Source organism: Gavialis gangeticus, unplaced genomic scaffold, assembly GCF_001723915.1.
Source record: "Gavialis gangeticus isolate Ggan-Ray unplaced genomic scaffold, GavGan_comp1, whole genome shotgun sequence".
NCBI classification, from domain to species: domain Eukaryota; kingdom Metazoa; phylum Chordata; order Crocodylia; family Gavialidae; genus Gavialis; species Gavialis gangeticus.
In genome coordinates this window covers 176,102,077-176,122,062 of record NW_017729022.1, presented here as the reverse complement: position 1 = coordinate 176,122,062, position 19,986 = coordinate 176,102,077, and the positions used below count along the sequence as shown (strand labels likewise).

General features: G+C 42.9%; 1 protein-coding gene and 1 long non-coding RNA gene across 2 annotated transcripts in view; both read left to right on the top strand.

The window, feature by feature from the left end:
- LOC109296917 overlaps positions 1 to 19,986 on the top strand; it is a 386,887-nt gene that overhangs the window by 134,740 nt on the left and 232,161 nt on the right. The window lies entirely within an intron of this gene.
- BFSP1 (beaded filament structural protein 1) overlaps positions 1 to 19,986 on the top strand; it is a 42,733-nt gene that overhangs the window by 15,973 nt on the left and 6,774 nt on the right. Inside the window, exons 3-5 of the mRNA XM_019516558.1 lie at positions 10,811 to 10,906; positions 14,624 to 14,716; positions 16,113 to 16,220. Of these exons, the coding sequence (XP_019372103.1) occupies positions 10,811 to 10,906; positions 14,624 to 14,716; positions 16,113 to 16,220 (297 nt within the window). The remainder of the gene's footprint in view (positions 1 to 10,810; positions 10,907 to 14,623; positions 14,717 to 16,112; positions 16,221 to 19,986) is intronic.

Sequence of the window (19,986 nt, the reverse complement as noted above, 5' to 3'; positions counted from 1 at the left end):
TGTGCTAGGAAAAACATGATCTATACAGGATACAGATGTGCTGTGGCTATTTCATCAGTAGTATACTTTAGCCAAATGACAAAAAAAAATGGAGTGTTGAGGAAAAGCACAGGGTATACAGAAGACTTCGTGCAAAGAGCTCCATTAATTAGGAACAGTTTTGCTTGTAGGGCAGTCTTAACAGTCCTGACAGTCTTTGCTGTTCCACTGAAAAAAGGAATGAGTGACTATTTGCTTTGTCTCCAAGCTTGGCCCTTAATATGGTTAACATAATTAAGTGGGTATTTGTTCACAGGGAACATCAAGCTTGTTTGGTTGCTAATGCTGATCCAGTGGTTAATGAATGCTTAAGAAAACTGCTGTGTTGTTAGCTGTACTGTAGCTTCAATCCCATGTCTTTTGGAGATGGTCCAGTCTGACCTTATTTGTGACAGCAATGTTAGTATTGCTAAACAGACTAAGCTTAAAAGACAATTAAATAGCAGACCCATCAGTTTTGATGTGTGTGAGATTCAGACCTTGGACCTATCCACTACGTATGTATTACCTTGAAAATGTAAGCTCTTTAATCACGTGCAAGTGCATTGTATAAATCCATGGTGTTTAAGACCAGAAGAGCCATTACACCATGTAGTCTCACTACCTTTCTCAAGGGCCATACAAGGCAAGATGGTCTTTTAAACCATACTAAGAGGCACCATACTGCAGCACAGCTTGCCTGCTAAACCCAGGGAGAGATGGGAGTGGAGGCAGCTTACAGCAGCATTGAGCAGGCATTAACAATGTACCCCATCAGAAGAGTCATTGGCATATGCCTAATGACACTTTACATTGGGTTTAGCAATGCTACCTAGCACAGTCTGGTCTCCCTAGTGTAGAAGTTCCCTAGGATTCACCCTGTCACTTGTCCATGAACCAAATTGTACTTGGCTGAAGCCTGTTTTTCAGAAAAGCACCTTGCTCATATTTGAAGGACTCTAGAGATAGAAAATCCATGCTTCCTTTGCTGTGATTAAATACCCTCACTGCCTTATTCTGACTAAGATTGGTTTCAACTTCTAGTCATGGATTCTTGTTATGCCTTTCTATGCTGTACTAGAACCTCTAGTATTTAGTCTCTTCTCCACTGTAAGTCACTTTGGGCGTCTTTACACATGCTCTGGGGGTGGGGGGCAGGGGTGCTTTAATTAGAATGGCTCTGAAAGCTGCTCTCATTAAAGTGCCCACAGCATCTCATGTATTCAGCACCCAGTGCTTCAGAATGGTGGTGGGGAAGATTTAGTTCAATTAATTTTAGTTAAAGCACCCCTGCTGTTATTTTGAAGTGCAGGGATTTTGAATACATGAGACACAGAGGCTGCTGGAGCATGCTAATTAGCACGCTCCAGCAGATTTCATTAATCAAGTCTGCTCTGATGCACTATAATTACTGTGCATCAGAGTAGTGTCCCCATACATCTACAGGCACCCCATGTACTCTTCGTTGAGAAGTTCAGATGGAACTCATTAAGCACTCCTGCCATCCTTCACATTTTTTGGCTATTTTTGATATCTTGTAGACACTTTGATACCAGAACTTTCCAAAATACTTTTACATCTGTCTCAGCAATGCTGTTTGTGTGGGTTTAAAATGACTGCTGCCCCCCACTAACACACACACACACCCAGACACACCTCTGAACCCCTACCATGATATAAACAAGAATCTCATTAGTCCTTTTGCCACAGTATTGCCCCAACACCTCATGCAGAACTGTTGCAAAAGGATGCTATGTGTCTGTTTGTCACCTGGCATCAGCATCGAGTACAAGGTGGATAGGAACCTTTTCAATCTTTCCCGCCTCTGTGCCAAAACCAAAGTTATATCAGCCTTGGTTGTGGAACTTCAGTTCACTGATAACTGTGCTGTTGTTGCACATACTGAGCAGGACCTATAAATGACCCTTAGCTGCTTCTCTCAAATATACCAGTGCCTGGGATTTACCCTTAACAGTGGAAAAACAATAGTGCTTCACCATCCTGCTCCAAGCTAATTAACTCCCCCAGCAAAGATCACTTTGCATACCACATCAGCCAACACTGATGAGGAGATCCAGTATAGGATTCAATATGCCACCTCTCCCTTTAGAAGACTGTATCATCACGTGTTTAATGATCACAACATCAGGAATCGAACACAACTTCTATTACATAAAGCTGTGGTAATCCCACCTCTTCTCTATGGCTGTGAAGCTTGAGTGACCTACAGGAACCACCTAAAATGTCTGTAACACCTTCAACAGCACTACCTCCAGAAAATCCTTGGCATAAAGTAGGAGGATCGTGGCACAAATGCCAGTCTCCTTATCAGTGCTAATACCACGAGCATAGAAGCATTGATTATTCAACATCAGCTGCAGTGGAAAGGACACTGTGTGCAGGTGCCTGATGTATCTTTACCAAAACAGCTGCTATGCTCTCAACTCAAGCTGGCTCTGTGTTACCCAGGATTTAATATTCCCATCATGCAAGCTCTCCCATCAGGTTTAAGTAGTGCTAATTATACCAAACTTCTCAATGGAGAATTCTCCAGCCCTCTAGATGGTTATCTAGGCCCTTAGTATTAGTCTATATGCAAGTATATACTAATACTATATACTTCGTATTTAATTTCATTGTATGAATTTCATTCATGAGATACCATGTTTGAGCTTCTATATCTTTAAAGTATCCTATTTAGTGCTAGTGAGTTTAAAAGAGATATAGCAGATTATGTAGGATAACAGAGATATTTCCCATCTCCCTCTTTACATACATGCACACACACCTGTTTAAGCCATGGAGGAACACCAGCAATTTTACATGAATTATACAACATGCCAGCTTACAGGAGCCAAACTCCTATGTTGATGGCAAAGGTACATATTATGGATTTATCTCAGAAATGGAGCCTAATTAGGCGGAATAGAATATCTGTTAGCAAGTCCGACCTGGCAATGTTTGCTGGTAGTGTAAAGATCATTCCACTTAAAATATGAATTATGAAAATATGAAATATAGACATACAGCATTGTAATGGAAGGGTTACTGTTTGAATCACCATCGAGGAGAGATGAAAGTCTCCTTGTACTCTGTACTAAGTATAAGTGGTCCACATTAGCTGAGAAATATGGAGAATGTTGCAAAGCAGATGCCTGGTATGACAATAAATGGAGTGATTAAGTCTGCAGTGCTGTCCCATCTGCTCCTGTATTTAAACCCTTTTCATGAATCTTCTTAGCAAACTGTTCAAGTTTGTTAGTTCCTTTTCATTGTTTTCCAGTGCAGAAGGGCTATAAAGTGAGAGAATGGGACCAGCTGTGAGTGCCTTGGTCAGGGGTATTCTCATGTGATGCAGGAGTGAAAGTAGAATCTCTAGATCACACCCCACTGCAACCCACCCCACTGGCAAAAAAAAGGGGTGGGTGATATATATATTTCAACATGGCCTTTAAGAGATGTGACAACGAGACATGTGGTAGACAATAGTGCTTTTCTAAGCAATCTTTACATACTTTCTCCCATGTATATTTAATTTGTCTGCTCTTAGTGAATGTTTGTTCTATATATCCACCACCTATATCACCTAGAGCAGCAGTTGTCAACCTTTCGCAATGGCAGGCTGGACTGACCTGGCTTGGGTCCAAGGTGGGCCTGAGCTAGAACCTGGACACTGCTACTGTTGCTTCTTCTCCCTGCTGTCTGGCAATGGCACAGGCAAAGCTACTCACTGTCTGATGTGGGGTCCTGCCATTGAGTGCTGACATCAGAACAATGACAAAATTGTGGGCTGGATCCCATGGCTCTCCAGGCTGGATCTGACTCATGGGCAATAAGTTGTTAACCCATAACCTAGAGATAAAAAATGGGAATAGTGAAGGATCAGAAGTAACAAAGATCAAGTAGTCTCTTCCTGAGTTCTCCCTACTTTGTTTGAGCAAAAGGGATCATCTGTTCATTAGGCAGTGGTGCACATACTTCCCCCTCTCAGATGCCCATGTAATTGGCTGGATTCTGTCACCTGCATGTACGACTTCCTTTCTGTGAAGGTTCTCATTAATGTCAGTGCCATTACTCAAAGTAAAGTTACAGGCCAGCTCCCCAGCCAATATATTCAAAAAAATTAAGACCAGGAGAACCTATGATTACCTACTCTGTCCTTCAGCAAAATACATCTGTAGATTTAACCATCAATTTCTGCATCAAGCCTTTCAACTTCTAGCTAAGCTGGAGTGTCATCTTCAAAGTCAGTGTATCTCTGCCAATTTATACCTGCTGAGGATGTGTGTCCCAACATGGTTAGTTGCCTATAGTACCTTTAATACTCCATTCTATGCCCAGGACTGGAGTTCTTCTGACTGCTTGAATACTATGTAGAAATAGTCAGTGAAAGTCCATCAACATGCTCATCACTCCCTCAGGTTAATATCAAACATCCAAATGTTCCTAGAAGGTGAAAGGAAAAGTGTGTTGTTGCACTGGAAGATTTTTTAGCAGCATCAAGGTCTCAATCCTATAAAATGCCAAGAACCTTCAAATCTTGTGAACTCTCCTGGGAACCAAGAGTACTCCGCCCCTCACAGGATTCATTCCTAACCATAAGTCTAGTTTCCCAGACAAGGGAAATTGGGTTCTTTGAAACAGTTTCTATGCTCCTCTCAATATAAACTTTACAAAATTAAGCCAGTAGCATAAGGAGAGAGGGTCCTTCCTTTTCTGTGTCCTTGTGACAAGGTATTTAGCAGAATTTATAGATTCATTAGAATTTAGCAGGGCTGTTCTGTGAACACTTTTGCTATGGCTTTGAACTTGCAACCTCTGAGCTATTAACCATGCAGCGAAGTGCCCATGCCCAGCCCCAGGATTATTGCTTTAATAAAAGGATTTAATAATCCCTGGGCATCTTTAAAAACTATTCAAGACTGGCTTTTAAAAATATGGTAATAAATCTGAATTACTCGCCTTTGTTATTTGCTTTATTTTGTGAAAAGCTAGATAACTCATCTCTCCCGAGCTCTAGTTTCCACTGCTAGTCCTTCAGCTTTTGTGCTTATAACCTGTTAAAGTTAAACAATCTTTATTTTCCTCTGCCAACAGCAGAAGTTGTTCTGCTTGATCGAGGTTATTTGTACGATTTCTACTTTTCTTTCTGTTTTCATGTTTAGCACATCCCTTTCAAGATATTTCAGGATGATAATTGTACATATTTGCCAATGTACTAGAGCTCATGTTGAACAAGTTTTACTGTTGCTGAAGAGCTCACATAATGCAGAAGCTAATCCAGCCCCATCTCTGGAGGAAGGGAAGACTGGTGTCAAAACCAGTATGGTTCCATCACACAAGGAGTGCAGCTGAATTTTGGAAGTTGGTGCATCTCATGCTCTGTTATGGGACCCTGGCTTCACAGCCCTACCTGCATGAACAAAGGGTTGGATGGAGGCTTGAGGCCTTGGAGCATTGTTCCTCCCCTTGCAGGCAGGCACACTTTATGACCAAACATACATTAGCTACTGGATAGAGACAGCCTCTTCAGAGGAGCTCTAAAACTCCTGGATATTAATGAAGTGTACAGGCATCTATCAACCCCCAGCTTCTTTCCCAGTTAGACCCACTGGACAGTTTGTGTTAAAGGTCCCACTCTGAAGTAGCTTATCAGATACCCAACTACTGAACTTTAGTTCCAGAGCTCAAAAAAGCCCACTCTAATACTCCTCTGCACAGTAGTATTAGGCTGCTGCTCAGTTAGCATCCAAAAAAACCCATGCGCCAGCATTACTGCACAGTAGCATAAGTTACTGCACATTGATTTAGTATTTGGTTATCCAGATACTAAACTTAATGTGCACTAACTACAGTGCATTAATGAATATGTAGATGCACCCAGTGTATATTATAACTTCTACCTTTTGTGTTAGATCCAGAGGGGGATGCAAGCCTGTGTTTGGTCTTCTAGCTAAGGCTTTTAGCTCTGGACATCTCTGATTTAGTCCTTGAGGCACTGGCCAAAGTGACAACCACCATGTAGCCCAGTGTTTAGACCATCTGGGTTATGAACTACTGTGGGCTTCAGGTGCTCATGGAAAACTTCCTTTGATAGTTTAAACATCAGTAGGTGCGTCTACACAAGACGCTAACTGCGCAGTATTCTAATGACACTGTGCAGTAGCATATTGGGCAAAAATCATGCTAATATGCTACTGCATAGTAATATTAGGCTACTGTGCAATAAGCATCACTAAAAACCTGTGCGTTGGTGCTACTGTACAATAGTACAAGTTACTGCACATAAACTTAATGAGAAGCAACTATGGCACATTAGTGAATGTATAGACACACCTAAATTGGGTAATTCACCCAGGAAGCAGAACAAGTTCACACAACATGTAACCAACAGCAGCTCAAACAGAAAGTTGTGATTCTTAAGCTAGTGAAATGCTCAGCATAACCTCTTGTTTTAACAAGCCATTATTCTTTTTTTAAAGCAGATTATTCACTGATCTATGTGCATAATGGGCAAATTTATAACCACCAGTTTGCAGAACATGTTCAGAGAAAAAAGAAAGGGAAGCTTTAGTAAGTAACTTTGGTTACAATCTTTTTACCGTTTCTATAATTACAATAGAGGTGGGGGTGATTTTGCATAATCCTGAAGGCATTTGACAAAACTTCACACTAATAGTTATACTTCCCATTATTTCAAACGACTTGGTGAAGTTTGTACATCTTAGTCAGCCAGACTCTTGGCCATGATATTCTTTTTTCCAGGGAGGCAGCAACTATGAGATCATATTATGGTGACTGCAAAGTTCCGGCAATTGTCACATATTAATCAGGAGGTATATTTCATAGATTCTTACACTTATACATCAGTTGATATTTGATTGCATTCAAGCCAAACTAAGACTACAGGAATGCAGTGACTGTTACACAGAAGGCTAAGGTCATTCTGCTTTGCAATTACTGGATCTTTCCAGGAAATAGCCATGGAGTAGTCTCATGTATAACTTTGTGTTGATTTATTCCTCCTTTTTTAATCTGAGCATTAGGGAGTCTTTTTGACAGCACAAACACATTGAAGCAGAGGTAGATAGTGAGTGTGTCATCTGAAATTCACTGTAAACACCAGACAGATGGTGGGATCTACTTGCCAAATTGGACCTTGTTGGTGTCTGACGGAATCAAGTTAGAACTGGCTAATACTGTAATGAGGGCTGAAATGCCTGTTTTGAGAAATGCATTTTAAACCCCACTTAGCTAGGCAAATGACATAGAATAATAAAGTTGAAACTTCCAGTACAGGTTTCCTCTTTGTTGTAATTAATAACTACTGGGAGCATCTGTACATGCAGCAATAAGCTCTGGTGCATACTGTGCTGGAATTTATTGCTCCTGAGTGCACTGCTTAAACGCATGCCTAGGACCACAGGCCACTGAGCTGGGTTGGAACAGCCCTGGCTGACATGGGGCTGCAGAAGTCAGCCTGTTAGCCCAGGGCTGCTCCAACCTGGCTCAATATGCAGTGGAAGGGCTGGCTGTGGGGGGGCTAGCTGTCAGGCAGGCCTGACACTCAAGCACCTTTGTGACTCAGCCAGCCCCATCAGCATCTACATGTGTGATGCTGTGGAGTAAAAAACTCTGCAACAAGGTGGTACTTGTATTTACAAGTACTACCCTGCTGCAGAGTTTATTAGTTTCCTTTGGCCTAATAGGGCTAGACATGTAGATGCCAAGGTATTTACTGTAGAGCTAATTAGGCAACTCCTCAGTAGATGTCTCATGTATCCATTTGGTCAGTCACTATGCACAAATTCTACAGTACTGGTTCTGGCAGATTCCTTTCTCACTGCTATTGAATGAGAATGCAATTTAATTCACTTAGATCACTGCTGGAGTTTTATATGAAGCTGAAGATAAAAAAAATAATTGGACACAGTGATTTGTATAATTTGTATAAAGTGATCATTCAAATTTTTGAAGAAAAACAATTGTTCTCTGTGTTTTGATACATGATATATCAAGTCAGAGCTAAAACCAGCTTATCTGGAAGGAAAAAACTGCAAATGCATATTCTCCATCTACCACACATTTAAAAGGCTGAAAACTAGTTTTGTCCATTACATACTAAAACATTTGGTAATAGGTAATGTCAGCCTTCCTTCCACAAGCCTAATAACATTTTCATTGTTATATTGATCTTTCTATAAATAGGAAATTATAAAGACTGCAGAAAAGTGATGTATATTCTTGATGACTGGTTTAGAATATTCTGTATGTGGTCTATTTTAATTAGCTGTGTTTGCTGTTGAGCTGGTTAACAATGAGTCCGCTGTTGTTTTATTGGAGGACCAGCATACTTGGCTGAGAAAAATCAATAGCATAATAGAAAGAGCTAGCATCTACACATTTCTGAATAGCATGGCACTGCTTGTGACTAATTTTCTGTGCACGTAGAAAAAAGGAAAATTCTCTCACCAGTCATATGTTCTGCCTGTAGCTGGAAGCATTTACTTTGCAACACATGACTGTACCAATGTGAGGGATATTTACAGCTGCTAATTGAAAGTGTTGAGTTTTTAAAAAGGTATCAGACATTTAAAAATTATTTTTAGCTTCTTATAACAAGAAACATCTAAGATTGCTCTGACTAAAGGAAACTAAGAGGGAAAGAATATCTTGTGTCTGTTTGCTTGTTGTGTGCTTGGAGAATACATGCCAGACTGGAGCCCTCCTCCTCCTGGAGAGACCTGGATACTACCATCTCTCCAATTTAGCCTCTTTCTCAGGGGCTGTAGAGGTCTGAGTGAGAGGTTCCAGATTAACAGTCATATAGTCCAAATACACAAACACCCTAACAAATCCTTAGCCTCATCAAACTGATAACCCTTATGTGAAGGGGTAAAAAAATTCCTCTCCTGATTCCACGTCAGCACTTACCTTTGGCTCTTGACATCCCCAATCTGTTGTAGAAGGAGTGCAGGGAGTCTACTAGAGTTCCCCATTTTGTGCTCTGTTCACAAACCCAGCCCTCCAGTGAAGTCAGTAGCAGTAACTCCTCCTTCTCAGACTAGCACCCAATACTAACACCCAACAGGTTCTTTCAAAAGCTTGTCAACTCCCTTCCCTAGAGGGGTCAGTAGAGGAATTCAGTCCCATTCACTCTTCTTAGTTCCAGAATAAGACAGCTATAGACAGCTTTTCAGAGAAGCCTGAGGCTGTTGTCAAGGCATGCCTACAGCCTGAGGCTGTCAGTGTGCTTAAAGGGCTAAGTGATGCTTTCATCAGCCAGTCCAGTCAGAGAGTACTGGGGCAATCACATTAGCCAGGGATCAAGTCAGGCATGGCAGTTCAAGAGCTCAGCTCAGCTGTGCCTTACTGGCCAGAGGCCATGACAGCAATGTTTACCCTATTACATGTGCAAACATAATTCACTAGGTGAATGCAGATATTTGACTGAGGTCCCCTCTACACATTGCACATACTGCACAATTAATTGATTAGTTGTGCAATTACCATGAGAACAGTTACACGTGCACGTGGAAGTCAGACTGAGTCTAAAACTCACTTTAGAACTTGTTATTTTGTACTGTATGTTGTTAAATTTACTGAAAATTACTTTCTATCAAAGCTGTCAGACACATGGCCCATGGGCTGCTCCTGGCCCATGGATCTGCTCCATCTGGCCTGTCACAGTACCAATGGGCTAGGAAATTTGTGGGAGTGGCTAGAAGTGGTGCTGGCCTGCTGTAGACTTGGTATTCTGGTGGACATGGCTCTAAGTCACAGGTGGCAAATGAGGGCGTTGCCAGTAGAGCCCAATTTGCCCCATGGCCACTTGGCCTGCTGCCGTTTGCACTGCTTCCACTATGACAAGTAGCTGCCTGGTCTGCAACTGCTTGCCCCACTGCCATGGTGGCCATAGTTATCCCCACCATCATTACTATTGCTGTTGCTGCTGCTTCTGTGGATCTGGCCTGCAAGAAACCCTGTGGTCTGGATTCAGCCTGGGCCACAGGATAAGTTTGACACCTCAGTTTGTATTTTTTAAAATAATATAATACAATAACAATTGGGGTCAGATTGGGCCATATCCTAATCTCAGCTATGCATATGTAATTCTTAGTAATTATTTCTTTTTCTTTTAGATTAAATTGACTTGGGAATTATCTTCCTCCTGTGTAATATATTATTACAGGTTTTCCCCCAAACTTTCCCCAAATTTTAAGTGTTTCTATACTAACACATCAATACTTTTTAGTGCTAGAATTATTTAAAAAAAACATGAAAAAGAAAAAACAAATTTGCAATGGTATAACCCTACAAAGTGGTGAGAAATAGCTTGACACAGAATTACAGTGCTTATTTTGCCAGGGATATTAAAGAAGTGTTTCAAATAATGTCATAAACAGTAGAGAAATCAATACTTTTTTCTTTTGATTCCCCCTGTTTAGAATTCAAGCATAACTGTAAGCATTTAGCATCAAAGTAAGTGTCCGTTCCTTGGCTGCCAGCCACTCTTCAGCATACGGTGAACAAATTTGACAATGCCACAGTGCTGAAATATATACATTGCTTTTCTTCAGAAATTATCTCCACAGCATGCACCATAGAAGACAAAAAATTAAAGGGCATATTGTGTGTTGGTTTCATAACACCCTTATTTCTTCCAATAATCTTTAAATCTCAGAACCGGTGGATACAGATGTGAAATGATTCATCTTTTGGACAAGTGGCTCCTTTTTTCTTACTGATCTAGAAGCAAATACTAACAGCATCATGTTCGTCTGTATTATAGGAAGCAGATGAAGCATTATTGTGCAATCTGGAACTTCAAATTGAATCACAGTTCATGCAGGATGACATTAATTCCACAAAGGAGAGGCACAAGAAGGTAATTGCAAGGAACTCCCCACCCCTTTTAGAGCATCCCCTAGGGAGGAGTTTGTTAGACTAGGGACAGACATTACACATAAACAGGTTTAAGTGATCAGAAACTGGTTTAAACTTGTAACAGAACAGACACTCAGTGCAGTTTCAAAATGGCTGAAACCAGTTTGAGATAAACCTGGTTGAATGTGGTATCAGACTTAACTGATTTGTATCAAACCAGTTTATGCAATGTCTGTCTCAGACCCCTTGTTGGTTTAAGTTAAATCAGATTCCCCCAGCATCCTGGCATGATCTGTGGGCTTGGTGGAACTCTCTGCTCTGCAGCAGGGCTGGCCTCTCTCCTCTGCTCCCTGGCTAGAGCTCCAGCAGAGACTTGCAGTCACAGCGGGATCTGCTGGTTTCTCCATGCCACGTTTCTCTCTCCCACCTACCACTGTGGCATGCTAGCTAAAGCCGTGTAAGGCAGATAGAACAGTGCCCACTTAGGGCTTTTGGAGCTAATAGCTCAGTGGTGATGTCTCTGCGTTCCTTCCTTTGGAAAAATCTGTTTAAGAAGAGCTTGAATTAATGAGTGAGGATTTGTTTTCTGATGGGGTGCTAAATGCTGATAACAGAACTGATAAATGCTCTGTTATCAAAGGGTGGGGGGATCCCTAATCACAATGCCCTGCAGGTCAGCCCTGTGGAAAGGAAGGAAGGCTGCTCTAGTGCCCCCCCGGCTTCTAGCCTGAACCACTGCAGGCATGTGCCAGCAGTTATTCAGTCCAGAGGGAATGTATGTACAGTTACAAACTGGTTTAGCCTAGCCAGGTTAGACTAACCTGCAAAGATTGAATCAATTCAGGCTCAGGGTTTTTGAGTGTGTGTCCCTAGACTCAATGTTTAAATGTATTAATCTAATCCTTGATCTGTTTCAGTGGCCAGGTCAAACAAATACAAGATGTAAGCTTGGATGGAGTGTGTTGATTTTATATACCTATATGCATTTTTAGGTGTTACAGGCATTTTGAAATGGTTCAAATAAACAACATGACTCCAGATAAGCCTGGACCATTTAGTGAACAAAATACATTCAGTTCATTATCCATGACCAACAGATAGACTCTTGTCCAAATTAATTCATACGAAGTCATCAGGCCAGTGTCATTAACATGATTATTTGTATCTTCATGGATCTTTTATTATCGTTTAACTTACAAAATGGTCTTAGGACTGTGGTGGGCCAGTAGGGGGTTCTCCTGCACTGAGCCACCCACCTCACTGTGCCTGACCACCTTCCAGGCTCCGAGTACCTCCCTGGGGGCACCTCACATCTGGCTGACCCCCTTCCTGGAGCACACCCGCTAGCTTGGGGGTAGAGCTGCCACCTCCCAGGGATGGGCTTGATCCTGACACTATGCCGCCTAGAAAACACAGGCCTAGTAGCCCTCGAGGGTACCACACTGACTTCAAGAACTTGGGGTGCTTCCCTCAATAGGAAGCACAAGTAGTGGTCTCCCTTAGCTGAATCAAGGGGACACCAAGGCATAATCTAGACCCACTCCCAATAAGTCTCCCACACTAGGTACAAAGGAGAACTTTATTAGTTATAAGGGGTAGGGTTGGAATAGGGTACAGAGTTGAGTAGTATCAGAGAACTCCCATAGAGAAAACAGGGTGGCTGGAGTAGCCTTTGATCATGCATCTGAGTTACTGCAAGCTCTCTATCTAGTTAGATCTCAGGTAGTTTACTCACAAGTATCATCCAGAGGCAGGTGGAGATTCCCTCTGGAGGCAGCCAGTTCCTTGATTATGAGTTTTGAGACAGAGAGCAAGTTTCAGATGGTCTAGCTCTATAAAGGGTTTCTAGATTCCATTTCTGCAAATAGAATAACTAGAAGATTGCAGGATGAGGATTCCACAGGCACTCTAAGGATCCCAGTGGTAAAAGAAGTTAAGCCTTCTCAGTGTATTGCCAGAGATACGAGTTTGATCCATGCTGAATTCATGCTGAAAGTTGCACCTACCTGGTCCCTCTATTAATGGGTTGCTGGTCATACAGGCTGAGAAGTCAAAGCTTGCTGAATGTGGTGATAGCCACCTGATTACATCATAGCCTTATAGGTCACTAGGCATGAGAGGAATTTGACTAGGCCTGTGCAAAACGTCTAGTATTCGCTCTGGATTCAGCCAATTCGCGGGACAGTGATTCGATTTGGTAATTCAAATCACGGCCCTAAATTGATTTGGTCATATCTCCAGATCAGCCAGGCCCATTCCCCTCAGCCTGGCAATGGCTGCCCCACCTGCCCCAGCTCCCAGCACTTTGAAAATAAAAGGCTCAGCTCACCGGCTGCTGCTGGGTGGGGGCGTGGTTCCCATTGCCCCCCACTGCACCACGCTGCGTGGGGAGCTCTTCATGAGTCCCCCAGCCCCCCATGGCTGCCCTGCCAGCTATGGTTATGGCCCTTTAAGAAAAAAAGAAAAAGAAGAAAAACCCTGACTCACTGCTCATACCAGTGGGGGGTGATCCCCACTGCCCCACACCATGTGAGGGGCTCTGTATGAGCCCCAGAAGACCTGTGGCTTCTGCAGGTTCAGAGAGTCTAGGGCTTTTTTGTTTTTTTTTTTCTTAAAGAGCTAGAGCCACAGCTCCATGGGGGAGCTGGGGGGTGGGGGAGTCAGGGGGTTCATGCAGAGCACCCCATGCAGTGTGGGGCAGTGGGGGGCAGTAGATATCACCCCCCACTCAGCAGTACCTGGTGAGCACCAGGGCTTTTCTTTAAAGGGCCGGGAGCTGGGACAGGTGGGGCAGCCATGGGTGGGGGGGCTGGGGAGTGGGAAGGGGTCAGGTAGGGGCTAAGGGAGCAGGGAGAGGATAGGGGCTGTCAGGGATCCCCCCGTGGTTCCCCTCCTCCTCCCCCAGGCCCCCCTCTCCTGCCGTCCCTTACCAGCTCGGAATCCTTGAATTGATTCGGACCTTTTAATTGGTCCCCTGATTCTATTCAAATTCAGAGATTCAGCCACCAAATCCAGCCAAATCTCCTCCAAATTGAATCACCACCCAAAGCTTTGCATAGGCCTAACTTTGACCTTTTTTTTTCTTGTCCTTAAGTGTTGTATTTACTCCATGGGGATGGGTTTGGTAAAAAGAAACTAACACTTTCCATAGTTTTATAGACATGTTCCAATGATATCCATGAGATCTGGGTTAGCTCTGTAGGAATGAAAAGCAAAATAACACTGGAGATTCAAATCCAATGCTGAAACTGAATGTAACTATTCTGAGTTTCTTCACAAAATATCAACTAGAACGAGTCCAAGTCCAAGACACTGGCCACACAAATAAGCTTTTTCTACAGGTCTTCATTTTACCGGTACTTTCTCCTTCTGTCTCAATGCACAATCAGATGGTATTCCCATTTGCTTCTAGAAGAACACAAGTAACATAACCTTTCATAAAGAGTGTCTTATGTATCATCAGTACTACCATATCTATAGCAAAGAAATATCTGATTATGCTGATTTAGTAATTCAACTGCATACTGGGCATCAAATTCAGAGGGGGTCAACTCCACTAAAGGCAGGTGTGCATCTACTTATCAGCAGTTCTGTAAGCTGCATTTTTACAAGGTGAAAGAAGTTATCAGAAAGAAAGAAATCTTCACAGAAGTACAGGGCTTTGAATGGAAAGCATGCAATGCCAATTTCTAATGACAATGATTTTACCCCACCACAGAATCTTATGGAAGTACAAACCTATGTCAACATTTTACAGCAGATCATCCAAAAAACCCCTCGTGTGTCCTCTGTAACAGCTGGTGTAAGTGAGGTAAGTATTGCAAGTAGTCAAAAAAGCTTTATATTATGAGCACTCAATGAACAGTCCATATTGGCCCAAAGAATTTGAGATATGCATGCTAGTTCTGTAGTATTGGAAGGAAGGTGGTGTTTCTGAATAAATGTTGAATCCTAAATGACAATGGCAGAAAATTCAACTATAGGTTTGAAAGAAGTGATTGAGTCATAAAAACCTTGATCAGAGATTTTCTTTATCCAAGTATATTCTGAAATGTGCAGCAGATGCCATATTAAAAGACAAGTCCAGCAGAAGTAGGTATGCTTCCCACCTCATGAAAAAGAGGAGTGGAACATTGAAGCTTCAAAGATCTTCTCTTCCCCAAGGAAAGAAGGTGGGGGCAAGAACAAGAAAGGTTAACTCCTATGCATCACAGAGATTGGTGTTGACTAGATAAAACCACACAAGACAAAAAGGGGTTGGGAGGAGACAAGATGGGTTCACTTTCATACCACTGTGATACACACCAGAAACTCTTGTTTGTGTGCAAACTACAAGAGCAGGTATTTCACATTTCAAAATAAGTGAAATATTTTCCATGATAATTGTTGCTTTTACACTGTCTCCATTGGAGTATTCTGATTGTTGACACTGTATGTACAGAACCCAGCCCTTATACCTTTGCTCTGGGAGAGCACAACTCTCAGACCACAACACCTGTCAGTTGATTTATTGATACAGAGTAAGAACAGAAAAGCAACAATACAAACAATCAAACAAACAATTCTATATCTACCAATCCTAGGGCTGTCATCAGAGTCAAAGCACATCTGGTGAGGATGCAGGCTCCACTCTGAGGCTCTCTCTCATAGGTGTCAGCAGTCTGGAGGTGGGATACCGAGGCCCACAGCCCTGCCTACAGTGGGGTGCAGGAGACAGGCTGCTAGTATGCCCTTGGTCTGTGGGGGACTCAGGGACCCTTCCCAGGGGACAGGGGCAGGGATAGGGACCCCTCTCAGGGAGGAGAAAGGGAAGGGACAGCAAGGAGGGACAGGGAGGGGTGGTACAAAGGGAGGGATGGACGAGACGAAGGGAGGGACCTTTGTTAATCTCAAGTCTCTGCTTTTGTATTCTCCTTCCCCGTTGATGACTCCTAATGACTCTTCATCCATGGCTGTCTCTAGTTGGTTGTCTCTGTGTGGTCACACATCTACATAGCCTTCTGGGCCTTCTCCTAATTTGGTCTGTTCCCCCAAAACTGGGACTTAGGTCCCCCTGCGCTTTGAGGCCTTGTTGCTGGTGTCACTTATCTTGTGTTATGGGACAGTATGGTACATATTTCTTTGGTTCCCGGGCTGTGTGTCCTTGTTGTAGACAACTTGTGGTGACACATTTACACAATCAAATGCTTTTTCTGGTTTTCTTTCAGGAGAAACAGCTAGCAGAGAGACGAATTCCTATCCTGCAGGGTCAGCTGGAGGAGTACAAAAGCATTCTTTGTCAGCTACAGGCTCAGAAATCAAAATTGCAGAATGAGGTACTTTTTGGCTAACCAGAAACTCTACAGTGGGTGTGTCTACTTGTGATACTATGTTGTCATAGCAATAAGCTATGGCGACGTAGCATCCTTGGGTAAAACCCATGATGCCACAGCTATGTTGGTGCGCTCCCCTGTTATAGACTAAAAATAAGCATGTAACTGCACCATCTTTTAGTACTTCCACAAGGAGGTACTAAATGATGGCACAGTAACAACAACTCCATAGTGGCATGTGTAGACGTGCTCAGTGAATCTTATTGATACAACCTAATGCAACTTGAATGTCTCAAAACCTCTTATTAAAAAACTCATCATGGCTGGTATTTAATGGGGACATAAAGTATGTATACTCAATATGTACTATGGAGGCTGGGAAAGCAGTGGTGTTTGTGTTTGTTTAATGTTCAGGTTTTATCTCTAGCTACTTCAATATCCCTGCTTCTAAGAAGCCTTATATCATGAAATACAGATCAAAGTAGTTACTTTTAGCTGGTCAGTCATAATTATGGTGACTGCTTAGTAAAAGGAGTTGTTTGCCTAAGCAAGCAAGAATCTCATATTACAGTTGGAAATGGAGTCTAAGCAGGCAGATGCATGGCAACTGACCCTTACCAACTTGGATCAAGTATGAAACATATTCCATTATTCAGAAGCCTGAATCATGGAATGAGAAACCAGAGATCTTCCATTAGAAGAGAATCCAGCATTTTACACAATCATTAAACTTGCTTCACAAGTTATTGGACTACTGTGGGTATTACTGGGTGAGGGTCTATTGCTTGTGTTAATCAGGGAGATTGAACTAGGCAATTGAAATAAACCTCATGAACATCCATCAAAAATACATATGAAGCTGATCACAGCAGCCTGTGTGCATCTTTATTACTAATAATCAATGAATTAGCTCTTCCAAAGGTACACAGAGAGCATATCTACATGAAACACTAAAAAGGTATGCCTTGATGCTACTGTGCAGTAACCCCAATTACTGCACGTTGATTATTCAAGTACCAAACTTAATGTGCAGTAACTACAATGCATTAATAAATGTGTAGATGCACTTAGAATCTACTAGCAACCAAGATATATGCATTTATATAGCACAGATTCAAAGGGAATGAATTATCAAGACTCATCCTGCAGCTCCTACCTGGTTCCCAGCCAAGAAATGGTGTCATCCAACACTTCCAAATGCAGCTTGTGCTTTCTGACAGGCTCAGACTTAACAGCAATTGTTTCATCTGCAAGCACAGCTACAACCATAGCCATGAATGTAAGGACCTCAGGCCACCTATATGAGGACCCTACTGGTAGTGGATAGGGTGAAAAATTATTATCTTAACCTGGCAAGAAAAGACTCCTTTGTCTCTTGAGTGCTTGAACCATTCTGAGGGTGGTGTGCTGGAACATAACTTCTTCTGGAGATCTTCAGCAGCTTAGCTATTAGACCACCATAATAGGAGGTCTCATTCACTCTCTTGAGTCTGAGCATCTTTTGGCTAGTGCATCTTTTAGCTAGTGCTTAGTGGGGTTGGGTGAAAGCCAGTCACTTAGTAGCCTGGCTACTAGAGATATCTAGTAGCCTGGGTAGGAAGAGATCTTATACGCTAAGAAAATCAGGAACTATTATAGTTCTGGTCATAATTGCAGAATCTGCCTTCATCTGGTTCGTCCAAGAAGGCAAAGGTATAATATGGTGAATTTCAAGATAAAAGCTTACATTTCAAGGTCATATTTTATATTAAAATTCAAGTTATAATGGGTCAATAAAAATCAATAGAACTTGATCAGTTTAAGAAAGGAACATAGCATGTGGCTTTCTGCAAGAACCATGTACTGTAATCAATGGCCCAGCTACTCCCTTATTGTCCTATGTTCCTAGGTATTATATGCAAGTCACAGGCACCATTAGGTAGCCAAAATCCATAATTATAAGTAACCTACTGATCTGCCAGACTTTAAGAGTGGGATTTTTCCTAAAGAAATGGCAATGTGACTTGTGTTCCTGAATTACCAGTGCTCATTCCTTTGTGAGTATTTTTCCCTGTTAACACTGTAGAAGAATTGACTTCATAGGTATTTATTAAAACAATCTATTATAGATCCTTATAGCCTGTTTATGAGGGCAATTTTTAATAAAGTGTGAATATTTCTAAAAGACTAAAAGAAACATTGGATGGTAAAGATACTATATCATCAACTAGCCAAAGAAAAGCAGAAGGGAGCAGAAGTTACGTGCTCTACTCTTGAAAAGGCAGCCTTTCTTTTCCAAGAGCTTGGTGCCATCTTGTGGTCAGTTTTATTTCCAGTTGTATTTAATGAAATTTCATTTGTATACTAGGAGTCGCTGCACAGGAAATGAAGCTACTTACAGGCTGCTTGGATATTAACTTCTAAAAGGAACAGTCACTAGGGCTGTGCGAAATTTCAATGAGTGTTTATTTTTAAAGCTGTTTTGATGTCGAAAAAGCAAAATCAAAATGAAATAAAAGGCTTCAAAACAGCATTGAAATGAAATGAGGGCACTCAAAATGTTGCAAAAGTTTCAAAACGTTTCACATTTCAAAGCAACCCCATGGCAACAAGTGGGGGACACACTCCGAACAAGGCCAGGGTCAGGTCCATTGCACAGCCCAAACAGCCTGCTGGCCAAATATGCCTTGGAAAACACAGCCCAGTGGCTGAAGGTTCTGCAGCCCCACAGAGCTGAGCCTCATGGCAGGAGGTGGGAGAAAGCCACTGCCCAGGTATACACTCAGAGCCAGGGCTGTACTCTGAGCAGCTCCATCACTGGCTCTCCTGCCATCTCCCACCACCAGGCTCAGCTCCATGGGGCTGTGGAGCCTCCAGCTGCTGAGGTGTGCTCACCAGAGCTGCACTCTGAGTGGCTCCTCCAGCCTCATGGAGCTCAACCTGGTGGCGGGAGGCAGAGGGAGAGCCAGTAGCGGAGCCACTTGGGGTGCACCCCTGGCTCTGAGCATAGCTCTGGCCAGTGGCTCTCCCCTACCTCCTTCCACCAGGCTGAGATGCATGGGGCTGACAGAGCCACTTGGAGTGTATCCCAGTGGCAAGAGCTGGGGCAGATCCAGGGCTTTGCTCCGAGCAGCTCCACCAGCTCCACAAAGCTCATCCTGGTGGTGGGAGGCAGCGAGACAGCCAGTGGTGGAGCTCCCCCAGCACTGCTAGTGGTGGAGCTCCCCCAACCTGCTCCCCCAGCACTGCTGGACTCCTCCCAGGGGTACAGGCCCCCAAATCTGTGCATGGGATGACAGGAGGCTGCTACTGCTGCCTAGGGCCGGCAGCAGCTCCAGTCTTTCCGGTGGTGGGCTGTGCCCAGCACCAGTCCCAGGTATCAGCAGCATCCTCCTGTCATCCTGAGCACAGATCCAGTGGCTCACACCACAGGAGGAGCCCGGTACAGCCCACAGCCCTCCCAGGGGTGCGGGCAGGATGACAGGAGGCTGCCACTACCAGCAAGTGACACAAGTTTTGCTTTTAGCAGTTTGAGGTGCAGTTTCCCAGAAACCCCAGAACCTATCTCTGTGAAACCTGGCAGGCTTCATGCCCTCATAAATGGCTACCGTCCCTGCAATTTTCACCCCAACCAAGCAAGAAATTACAAAATTATAGGCATTTTCATGATTCCCCATTATAGCCTATGGGCGAAACGTTGAAACACCAAAACAGTTTCGATGAAACAAAATGGAACTGTGCATCAAAACAAAATAAAATAAAATGACAAAATGAAACACTGTCCCTTCAA